Consider the following 12116-nt stretch of genomic DNA (forward strand, 5'->3'; position numbering starts at 1 on the left):
AGGTACTCGGGAAATGCGGTAAGCTCGGGAAGACTTTTCAACATGTTGTACCTAGAGCGGCCATTACAGGGCTCTCGCTTAGCTTTTTTCCCTGTTGCCAGCTGGGCAACCTTGTCAGCTTTTAAGGTTGCCAAATGACAGTTTAGGAGGTCATTTAAGATGGCTTGCATGACGCGTGCGATAATGTGTCAGACGAAGTGCGTAGTTACCAGTCGGAATTCTACTCAATGAAGCATTCACATATTATTTCTGCTTCAAATAAAGTCACAAACTAAACATATTCACCAATCAAGACATGATATATCCCACAATGACATGCAGCAAAATTATAAGACGGTATCTCAACTCTTTCTACACATTGCAATTAATGCAATTTCTATTAGTTCTTTCCACTTCCAAACTAAAATGTGGTTGGATTATTCAGCGTATGATCAACCTGTGTCAATAAATCCTGGACCATGGTAACATATATGCGTACGTATAGTTGTGAATGTTGCTTATTAAATAACTACAGTACTGATACTCCATATTAAGAGCATTGATTTGCCGTTAAAACAAATTCTGTAATAATGTGTTAATGGTAGCAGTGACAATCGAACACTGCGGTTTTAATGTTTCACGTGTTCACAATTTAATTAATCCATCTTTATGGATTAAAACAAATAATAACATTGGGAATTAAAACACATTTGATTGCATTCCATTATCAAACAGTCAATGTTCGCTCTGAAGACATTTCCAGCACAATTGGGCCAGGGAGGGGGGTTTGTGTGAATCAGTGCGGGGTGGATAGATGGGGGGGGGGGGGTTAGAAGGCAGTCGGTGCAGAATGGATGGATTGAGGCAGGGGAATTAGTATGTGTTGGTTGGATAAAATTGTGAGGGGAGAGCACGGGGGATGTCAGTGGTGCTGAATGGGGGGGTTCAGTACGGGATGGATGGGGGTCGACAAAAGTGCTGGAGAAACTCAGCGGGTGAGAGGCAGCATCTATGGAGTGAAGAAAATAGGCAACGTTTCGGGTTTTAGACCTTTCTTCAGACTGTTCCCCCCATTCTTCATGAATGGGAGGATCAGTAGAGGATGGATGGGGGGGGGGGGGGGATCAGCACAGGATGAAGGGGGGGGGGGGGGGGGGGGGGGGGGGGGGGGGGCCGCGATAGTGGCTCCATCTCCCCCTCCCTCCCTCCTCCCGGCCTCGGCGTGCAGGAGGGTTTGTTTTGAAAGCGCCGTTAGCGGGTTTGCAAGCAGCAGCCGCTGTCATGGCGGGCGGGGTGCGGGAGGAGGAGGAGATGGAGATGCTGTCGCGGCCGCTGCCGCCGCTGTTCGGGCCCCATCATTCGCTCCGACCCTTCCTCACCCCGCACCTAGTATCTTTCCCACGCAATACAGCCGTCACTGCCGACACAAAACATTGCGTTCCTTTTCTCTAGAGATGCTGCCTGACCCGCGGAGTTACTCCAGTTTTTTGTGTCCATCTTCGTTACAAACCAGTATCTGGTTGCCAAGCCGGGCAAAATGACTCGGTGTTTGGGTTGCCCGGCGGCGCTTTGAGTGGTCAGTGGCACCCGGGCAACCGCTAATTTCGAGCCCTGCATTACCGTAAATCTCCAAGTTCGAATCAGGGCAAACTTGGGAGAACTCGTGAATGAACTCGTACAGTGGGACAGGGCTATTAGTCAATTCCCCAAAGTCTCACCTTTGCTGTAAAAGAGAACAATTTATCAACAATTCTTACCCAGTCAGAATCTTGCTACATTGTAAAGCAGCTTTATAAAATGCACAACAAATTCAGCAGTGAGTGAGGGCAACAAGGGCCGAGAATATAATGCAGCTCTTATTTTGCTTCCATGGTCAATGTTTTAAACAGTAGAGCTGGATATGCAATACACTGTCCATTTCTGTCTTATTTGAAGAAACCATGCTATGGATTCTGGAAATTATACAATTATTTATTATGAGCTGGCCTGTTCCAAAATGAGCACTTTGTTGCACATTCGGCCTAAACATGGTACATTTTGAGTAGTCAAAGCCATTGGGCTCAAGTCAGGTAGCTAGATATGATGGCCAAGCTGACTGATCTAGGAGAACTACCAAAACAAATTTGCAGATAGGGCTTTAAACTAACTAGAGGTTTGGGGGTGCGGTGGCTGGATACTTAACAAAAATAAATGGGAATGTAGAACAGGATAATGATGGGGAGAATGACAAAGTGTGTTGGAATGAAGCAAAACACATAAGTAAAAGTATGTAGCATATTTAACATGGCACAAGAAACAATTGTAAGAAAACAAGTAAAGCTTAGGTCTCTTCATTTGAATATACGCAGCATTAATAATTAGATAGATGAGTTGACAGAAGAAATAGACAGGAATATGATCGAATAGCTGTAATGGAGACATGTTTGCAGGGTGATCAGGGCGAGGTGCTCAATAATCCAGGTTTTAAATATTTCAAACGAATAGCCCAAAAGGGAACGGAGACAGGTGGATAATGAAAGTGAAATTATTTGAGTGGAGGTTTTGAACAGTAAAGGAAAGAAGACAGGGAGGAATAATCCATACGCCAGCCTCTCCAAGGGACAAAGGATAAAATAATGGAATATCAAAGTCATGCATGAAGAGAATTGCAGTAAGGATGGAAGAATTTAATTTGCATATTGATTGGGTAAATAAAACTAGCAGGGTACTCGGAAGAATTTGAAGAATATGCCAGGGGTTGCTTCGGAGAGCAGTATATTACAAACCTACCTAGAAATCGGCTATTTTGGATTTATTCATGTGTAACGAGATAGGATTAATACGAAATGTTGTGTTTAAGGATCACCTATGAAGTAGTGACAAAAGCACGGTAGAATTTCAGACACAGTTGGAGAGTGAATGCCCCAAGTCTACAACCCGTATCTTCAACTCAAATAAGGGCAATTACAATCTTGTGAACGTAGAGTAGGTGGACAGGGTTAGTAAGCTAAGAAATAGGCCAGTGAGATATTTAAACAACTAATTCTCAGCAGAAACCCATCCCAAACCGAAGAGATTCCATGAGAAAAGGCAGCCATCTATGGTTAATAAAGGTTGAGGATAACATTAAATCGAGAAGTAGCAGGGCTTCAGGTAGAACAGAGGATTGGAATATTTTTTTAGAAGAGAAAGAGTTTAAAAAAAATTGTGAAGGGGAAAATTGACTGAGAGAAAACTTGCATGCAATGTCCAAAGAAGCAATAAACGTTTCTACAGATATATACAGTGGCTTGCAAAAGTATTCATACGCCTTGAACTTTTCCACATTTTGTCACGTTACAACCACAAACATAAATGTATTTTATTGTGATTTTATGTGATAGGCCAACACAAAGTGGCGCATAATTGTGAAGTGGAAGGAAAATGATACATGGTACCTCCTCCTCTCCACACCGCTACCCCCCTCCCTCCACCCTCTCTCCCCCCCACCTCTCCCCCTCCCCTCATCTCACCCCCCTCTCAGCACACCCTCTCTCTCCCCCTATGTTATCATTCTGGTCAGCTAGCTGTAGAAAGATAATCAGAGCCTGAGATTCAAGATTCAAGAGATTCAAGAGACATTTATTGTCACATTGGTACAGTGGAATATGGGGTCACCATACAGCCGTATGAATAAAAAGCTAAAAAGACTTACAAAAGGTATTACCAGGACCCAAAGAATGGAGTTATGTGTGGATAGGCTGGAGCAAGGATGCAGACCTTTATGAAGGTTTAAAAACCATGAGAGGCAGACGTAAAGTGAATTATCAATCTTTTTCCCCTAGAGTAAACTCATCCAGAATAGAAGGTATGTTTAAGATGAATGGGGAAAGATTTAAAAGCGACCTAAGGACCAATGACTTCTTGCCAAGGTTGGTGTATGTACAGCGCCCTCCATAATGTTTGGGACAAAGACCCGTCATTTATTTATTTGCCTCTGTACTCCACAATTTGAGATTTGTAATAAAGAAAATCACATGTGGTTAAAGTGCACATTGTCAGATGTTAATAAAGGCCATTTTTATACATTTTGGTTTCACCATGTAGAAATTACAGCAGTGTTTATACATAGTCCCCCCCCATTTCAGGGCATCATAATGTTTGGGAAACAGCAATGTCATGTAAATGAAAGTAGTCATGTTTAGTATTTTGTTGCATATCCTTTGCATGCAATGATTGCTTGAAGTCTGCGATTCATGGACATCACCAGTTGCTGGGTGTCTTTTCTGGTGATGCTCTGCCAGGCCTATATTACAGCCATTTTTAGCTTATGCCTGTTTTGGGGGCTAGTCCCCTTCAGTTTACACTTCAGCATATAAAAGGCATGTTCAATTGGGTTCAGATCAGGTAATTGATTTGGCCACTCAAGAATTTACCATTTTTTTAGCTTTGAAAAACTCCTTTGTTGCTTTAGCAGTATGTTTGGGATCATTGTCTTGATGTAGAATAAACTGCCGGCCAATGAGTTTTGAGGTATTTGTTTGAACTTGAGCAGATAGGATGTGTCTATACACTTCAGAATTCATTATGCTACTACCATCAGCAGTTGTATCATCAATGAAGATAAGTGAGCCAGTACCTTCAGCAGCCATACATGCCCAGGCCATAACATCCCCACCACAGTGTTTCACAGATGAGGTGGTATGCTTTGGATCTTGGGCAGTTCTTTCTCTCCTCCATACTTTGCTCTTGCCATCACTCTGATATAAGTTAATCTTCGTCTCATCTGTCCACAAGACCATTTTCCAGAACTGTGGTTGCTCTTTTAAGTATTTATTGGCAAACTGTAACCTGGCCATCCTATTTTTGCGGCTAACCAGTGGCTTGCATCTTGCAGTGTAGCCTCTATATTTATTTTCATGAAGTCTTCTGCAGACAGTGGTCATTGACAAATCCACACCTGACTCCTGAAGAGTGTTTCTGATCTGTCGGACAGGTGTTTGAGGGGTTTTCTGTCATCAGCTGTGGAGGTCTTCCTTGACCTGCCAGTCCCTTTGCGATTCTTAATGATGTTCCAAACAGTTGATTTTGGTAAGCCTACGGTTTGGCTGATGTCTCTAACAGTTTTATTCTTGTTTCTCAGTCTCATAATGGCTTCTTTGGCTTTCATTGGCACAACTTTAGTCCTCATGTTGATAAACAGCAATAAATGTTTCCAAAGGTGATGGAAAGTCTGGAGGAAAGACTAGGTGCTGAGAGCTTTCTTATACCTGCTTTAAGGAGGCATTTAAACACACCTGAGCAATTACAAACACCTGTGAAGCCATGTGTCCCACACATTATGGTGCCCTGAAATGGGGAGACAACTGTAATTTCTACATGGTGAAACCAAAACCAAAATGTATAAAAATGGCCTTTATTAAAATCTGACAATGTGCACATTAACCACATGTGATTTAACCACATGCAAAAGCCAAGCACCAGCCATCAACGGGGATATACACAAAATCCCGCACCGAGGGGGCCAACTGACAGCCACTGGACAATACAAGAAGCGCAGCCAACGGTCCCCGACTGACCCCCCCCCCCCCCCCCCCCGGGAGCCGGAGCAGTGCCCCCCCTCCGCGCCGATGCCTCGCCAGTCCAAAGCTCCCAGCGGAACAGGCAGAGGCAGACAGGCAAAGCTCCCAGTTCGGACAGGCAGAGATGAGCTGGAGCTAGCGCCTCATTTAGGGACATGACAGGGGAAATGTTAAGTGGAAGAGCCTTGAAGAGTAGAATATAGTTTCAGTAAAAGAGAACGGTTTATTAAAAAAAAGATGGACATCACAGCTTCTTCTCACAGAAGGTGGTGAATCCTGAAATTTCCCTGCCCCAGAGTTATGAAGGCTGCTTCATTAGAAGTATTTAGAGTAGAGGGAGATAAATGTTTAAAAGATCAAGAGATTGAGGGCCATGGAGGCCCTCCACATAGGAAGAGTTAGCGTCTGGAATAGAACTGCCATGATAATACTGAATGGAAGGACATGCTCGAGCAGTCAGCTGGCCCACACTCGCTCCCATTATTTTTGGGTATTCTAGGTCCATGAGAAACAGGGGGATATCGCGAATGACTGGGTACAGTCAGCACAAAAATAATATGGCGGAGGTTACTGTTTGACAATCATTTCATCCCCAACAGCATTTTCCATCCTAATATCTATCTATCTATATTTAAAACTCTGTGTGTGTTTGTGTGTGTGTGTGTCTGGCTGTGTGTGTTTCTGCCTGTCTTGTGGGTGCCACATTCGGCCTTTGATTCCATGCTATGCCAGCACTCCGTCATTAAACTCTGTCATTTTTTCTATGTCGTTAGCTCATTCATTTCACATCCGATTTTGCACTCCTCAAAAATTTTCTTCTTTTTATGTACCCATTTTTTAATAAAATCATAACCCCCCCCCCCCCCCACTCATTTTGTCGCCTCCTGCTGGCCAGCGACCATAACGGCTGCTGGCGCCCGCCTCTCGCCTCAAAGACGCCATTTAAAAACAGCCGCACTGCTGAGTGTTGGAATCTTATGTTCGGGAACCGGCTTGAGTTGGAGGACCACGTCTCCCGTGGGGGCTACGGGTAGGGAACGAGTGCGTTGGGGGAGCAGACCCAACAGGTCTGCACTTGGTCTAGTATCTGATTAAAATCCAAATTAAAACAAGAGCATCTATCATCAACGGTCCCCACCATCCAGGTCATGCCTTCTTCTTGCTGCTACTGTCAGGCTGGAGGTACAGAAGTCTGAAGTCCCACAGCACCAGGGTCACGAACAGCTACATTCCTAAAATTATCAGGTTCTTGAACTAACTTACACAACCTGAATATTACGTCAGCAACACAACACTATAGACCTCTTGCACCAGCAAGAATTTGCTTTTTTTCCCCCTAATTCTAGTTTGCATTGACGTCTTGCATCTAAAGCAACAGTCTTCAGCTGAATCAGTACTAACTTTCACTCCACAATGAGATCAGAAATAGGATTGAGCACTGACAGCTGCAGTCTTCAACTCCATTTGCAATTTTTCAGATAAAGTAATAGTCCTTGCCCACAGGCAGCAGGATCTGGATCAGTGCCAAGGATATGTAATGGAATACTCTGAGACTGCATGGATAGGCATAGCTACAACATCCAATAGCTTGGCACAGAACAGGACAAATTATCACTTGGTCTGCACCCCTTCTATATCTTCCACTGCCCACACACTGTGGTTTCAGTGTGGTATCCTTACAAGTGGCACCACAGAAGCCCGTCAAAACATCTTCACAAGCACCAGCAACCTTAAGAAGGATGGATGATATGGGTCCATTCGGCAAGGAAACCTCCCTAAATTACTATATATTGGCATTCTTTCACTGCCATATTATTTTCCGAACATTATTTAACCACATGCGCTACTATGGTAGACACAAAATGCTGGAGTAACTCTGCGGGACAGGCAGCATCTCTGGAAAGAAGGAATGGGTGCTTATTCAGGTCGAGACGCTCTTCAGACCAAATCACCCATTTCGACTAGAAACGTCACCTATTTCTTCTCTCCAGAGATGCTGCCTGCCGCGCTGAGTGACTCCAGCATTTTGTGTCCATCTGCAGTGTAAACCAGCATCTGCAGTTCCTTCTTACACATTTCTAAAGCTACTACAGTTTAAGGTGTCAACCTATTATAATCTTTATAGGCATAACTTGGATGGGCTTTAAGGATCAGCCTTGCCAATGACATTCACATCCAAAATTATTTTAAGATAGAATACCAAGCAGGTTTCAGCAGAGGTCCAACGTATCTCTCATGAGCATGTTTTACAGGTTGCAAACATGTGAAGGAAATGGTTCTGAATAGAAGAGCTCATACTGATGGAGAAGGTTATTGCCACCAGGAGGATCGCTGACTCTTCAATCAGGTTCTCTGGATGCTTTCAAGAGAGAGCTAGATAGGGCTCTTAAAGATAGCAGAGTCAGGAGATATGGGGAGAAGGCAGGAATCGGGTACTGATTGGGGATGATCAGTCATGATCACATTGAATGGCGGTGCTGGCTCGAAGGGCCAAATGGCTACTCCTGCACCTATTGTCTATTGTTGAGCCTTTGGCTCTTTTGCATTTTATCACAATTTCCCAATTTAACTGAGCAGAATTTTTCACGGGTGAGAAAGTTCAATCTTGGTAGGAAAAAAATAGAAACATTGAGTTTTCTTTTTAACTGGAGGGTGATAGAAAGGTGTTCAGAGGGGCTCAAACGTCTTCATGCACAGGTCACAGAAAGCTACGGAACATGGAGTAATTAGGAAAGTGAACAGCATGATGGTTTTTCATAACAAGAGTTGAGTATGCATCGTACTGCAATTATGAAAGGGCCAGGTGATGCAGTACCAAAGTATTGTGTACAGAACTGGTGTCCCTTGCAAAAGAAGAATATATTTGCAAATAAAAAGTGTACAACGCTTCACTGGATTGAAGATTTTGTTCCTACAAGATGAGAAAGCAGATGGGGCCACAAACTCTTCAGAGTTTTGGAAATTATAAATTATGCAATTAATGGATTTCAAATTCTTATTGGGCTAGACAGAGGAGATGCAACTATGTAGCCACAAGGGAACTGCAGACGCTGGTTCACAAAAAATAAATGCAAAGTGCAGGAGTAACTCAGCAGGTCAGGCAGCATCTCTGGAGGCATGGATAGGAGACGTTACGGTTGGGACCCTTCTTCAGACAGATTGTAATGGGGGGTGGAAAAAACTGGAGGCAAGACTAAGTCTGGTAAGTGAAGAAGGGTTTTGGCCCGAAACGTTGCCTATTTCCTTCGCTCCATAGATGCTGCTGCACCCGCTGAGTTTCTCCAGTTTTTTGTGTAACCTTCGATTCTCCAGCATCTGCAGTTCCCTCTTAAACTCTGGTAAGTGATAGCTGGATAGAGGTCAGGGGTGTTTTGATTGGCAGACAGTTGGGCAAAAGCCAGAGATTAAAAGACAAAGTGTGCTATAAAGGAGACCAGGATAGAAGGAGCACGAATAACAAAGTCAGATGGAAGGGAAATAATGGGTGCACATCCTGGTGGGGCACATGGAAGAGAAGAGGAAAAAGGTGGGGTGGGGAAAGTGGGCAGCAGTATTTTTAGGTTGGTTACATAAAACTAGAGAATTCAATGTTCATACCTTGTACCTTCCAAAGAGTCCACCAGGGACTGTACTGGAAGTTGGACAATTTTTACATTTATCAAGCCAATTAACCTACAAACCTGTGCGTCTTTGGAGTGTGGGAGGAAACCGAAGATCTCGGAGAAAACCCACGGAAGTTACGGGGAGCTCGTACAAACTCCGTACAGACAGCGCACATAGTCGGGGGCGAACCCGGATCTCCGACACTGCATTTTGCCGTAAGGCAGCAAGTCTACCGCTGCGCCACCATGACTACCATTAGGTTGTAAGCTACCCAAGCAAAATATAATGTTTACCCCAGCTAGATTCTGGAGTCAGCCTCAAAGTGAATGGCGACTTTTCAGGATAGACAAGAGCAAATTTCTTCACCCAGAGCTTGTAGACATTTGGGATTCTCCATCACAAAAGTTGTGAAGGTTTCGTCACTGAATATGCAAAAGACAGAGGCGTCTTGACTACTTGATATTAAGGGAAGGGAACCAAGAAATATAGGGTCAGTTCAGGAAAGTGGCAATCTGCAAGAAAAACCTATTCCTTCTACTTGCATTCTTATGTCAATGAGGAAAAGGGAAAACGAATTTATTATTTATCATTCCGAAATCAAATACAAGCAATAACAATGTATAAGCCTTGCATTTCCCAGAAATATGTTTAGGCTTATTGTTGTCACCTATGCTGAGGTACAGTGAAACGTTTGTTTTGCATGCCATGCAATCAGTTAATACTACAAATAAGCACAATCACTCACGTGTAATAAAATAGAGCAAAGGGGAAGGTACAGAGTGCAGAATATTGTTCTCAGCATAGCACTTTAAGTCAATAGTGGGCACACTATTCATACTATGGCCCAGGGAACTCAGAAAGAGGGATGGCATTTGAACTTTCAAAGAAATTAGATGCAAAGTACAAATGTGATGTATGTGAACTTCTGACCACTACCAGTTGTTCTAAATTCATATATCCTTTACTAGAGAACCCACTACTGCCACTCATATATGACTAACACTTCTAATTATTGTTATATTAAATTATATCATAAATGACAATATATCCTTTTCTTCCGAAGCACACACGAGACCTGATTAGATCAATATGCACCTCTTTGCACAGATAACTGTTGATGATATCTATCGCCAGGGTAATTTGACTAATACCCGACTGCATTGTGTAGTGTCTGCTACAACATATCGCTCTGCTTTCAAGAAAGGGTAGCAGTCCTTTTGCTCAGCATCATCCGCTCTGGGATCAACGTTAAACACAACCGTCACATCTCACGAGCAGGCAGAGTGCATGAGCTGAATACTTCATTCAAGTGCACAAAAACTTCACAAAGTACAGTCAGGAATTGTGAACTGGGAGAAAGAGCAGGGGATGGCGGTGGAGAATGGAAGGGATAGTGGACGTGGGCTCCCGGGGGTGTGTGGAGAAAGTGGACACGATCAGGTGTGTAAGGGAAAGCGCGGGATGGCCCTGAGCCCAGGTATAGAGAGGGGAGGGGGACAAGAAAGGGGCAAAATGTCTCTGGGGGGGATGGCGGGGCTGGGTTGGGAGTAGAGAGGGGAGAGAAGCGTGTCAAGCAGAGGGGGTATGGTCCCATGTGATGGGATTGTGGTGGCTGTGGTGCTAAAGCGGGCAGTAAGTACAAGTACAGTTCCTAGAGAAAGGGGGAGAGATTGCATGGAAAGTGCGGGACAAGAGAGGGAAGGGGAAGAGCGGCGCCGGAGCAGTGAATGAAAGGAGAACGGACTCTGGCCGGCGGGGGGGGGGAGAGGCAAGAACCGCTGCCGGTCCGGTCCCTCTCCTCAGGCACCGACGACCAGGCTTCACCACCGGGCCCAGCTCCGGGCCGCGACCCTCACACAGGCCCGCCTCCGGGGTCAGAGCCGGGCGCCATTCTCCCGGCCGCCCGCAGCGTGTGTGTGTGTGTGTGTGTGTATATGTGAGACTCGGAGGCCTAGCGAGCCGTCTCGTCACCCACCTCCGACCCGGTACATGTTGGCTGCCATCTCGCTGCGTGCCCTGGGCGGTGCGAGGAGGGAAGAGCTCCCGCGGCCTGGCGCTCCGGCTCGGCTACTTGGTGTGGCTGAGTGAGTAGGCCGCCCCGCCACCGCCGTCGCCGTCTCCGCCGCCGCTCGGCAATCTCCGTGTGCGCTCGACTCCGGGGAGAAGGAGGAGGAGGAGGAGGTGATGGTGTTGAGTTGTGAGGGAGGGGGGAGGGAGGGAAAGTTGGGATCGTCGCCAGGCTCCGCCCCCGGGGCCTGGGCCTGGGATCGCTCCGGCCGCTCAGGCTCGGTTCCCGGCGGCGCGATGGCCGCGTTGTGGCGGTGGCGGTGGCCGCGGCCTTCCTCCCTCGTCCGTGTCCCTCAGTCAGTCAGCGCCTCTCCCGCCGAGCGCTTCCCGTCTCCATGGAAACCCCGCCCGGCGGACGCCTTAAAGCCGGCCTGTCCCACGTCCCATCAATGGGTCAATTCGAACCGAAGATCCCAAGCTATAGGATCTTTGATTCGAACCATTGCAAGGAATGACTGGGGAAATAAAAGATGGAGACACAAAGAACTGCGAATGAACTCCAAGCACAGATGAAAAACGGGGAGGCAAAGAACTGCAGGTGCTGAAGTGAAACCTTGAGCCAAGCACAACGTGCTGGAGTAACAGAGGGTCAGGACCTTTGGTTCTTCAGACCAAAATATACACAAAATGCAAACAAGGAACTGTGCAGATGCTGCACAGATGAAAAATGGGGAGGCAAAGAACTGCAGGTGCTGAAACCTTGAGCCAAGCACAACGTGCTGGAGTAACAGAGGGTCAGGACCTTCAGACCAAAATATACACTAAATGCAAACAAGGAACTGTGCAGATGCTGCACAGATGAAAAATGGGGAGGCAAAGAACTGCAGGTGCTGAAACCTTGAGCCAAGCACAACGTGCTGGAGTAACAGAGGGTCAGGACCTTCAGACCAAAATATACACTAAATGCAAACAAGGAACTGTGCAGAT

The 12116-nt window shown here is 45.6% G+C and overlaps 1 protein-coding gene across 3 annotated transcripts in view; it reads right to left on the reverse strand.

Annotated features, from left to right (window-relative positions):
• The window catches only part of LOC129714230 (metastasis-associated protein MTA1-like), a 96517-nt gene extending 84729 nt beyond the window's left edge, over positions 1–11788 (reverse strand). For 2 of the 3 annotated variants that reach the window (XM_055663765.1, XM_055663762.1), the window contains exon 1: positions 11098–11788. In XM_055663765.1, coding sequence (XP_055519740.1) covers positions 11098–11125 — 28 coding nt within the window. In that variant the 5' untranslated portion in view covers positions 11126–11788. The remainder of the gene's footprint in view (positions 1–11097) is intronic. The other variant, XM_055663764.1, reaches the window with a different exon arrangement.
• Positions 11789–12116: the final 328 nt, after the last annotated feature.

This window comes from Leucoraja erinacea, chromosome 38 (genome assembly GCF_028641065.1).
Source record: "Leucoraja erinacea ecotype New England chromosome 38, Leri_hhj_1, whole genome shotgun sequence".
In the NCBI taxonomy this organism is placed as follows: domain Eukaryota; kingdom Metazoa; phylum Chordata; class Chondrichthyes; order Rajiformes; family Rajidae; genus Leucoraja; species Leucoraja erinaceus.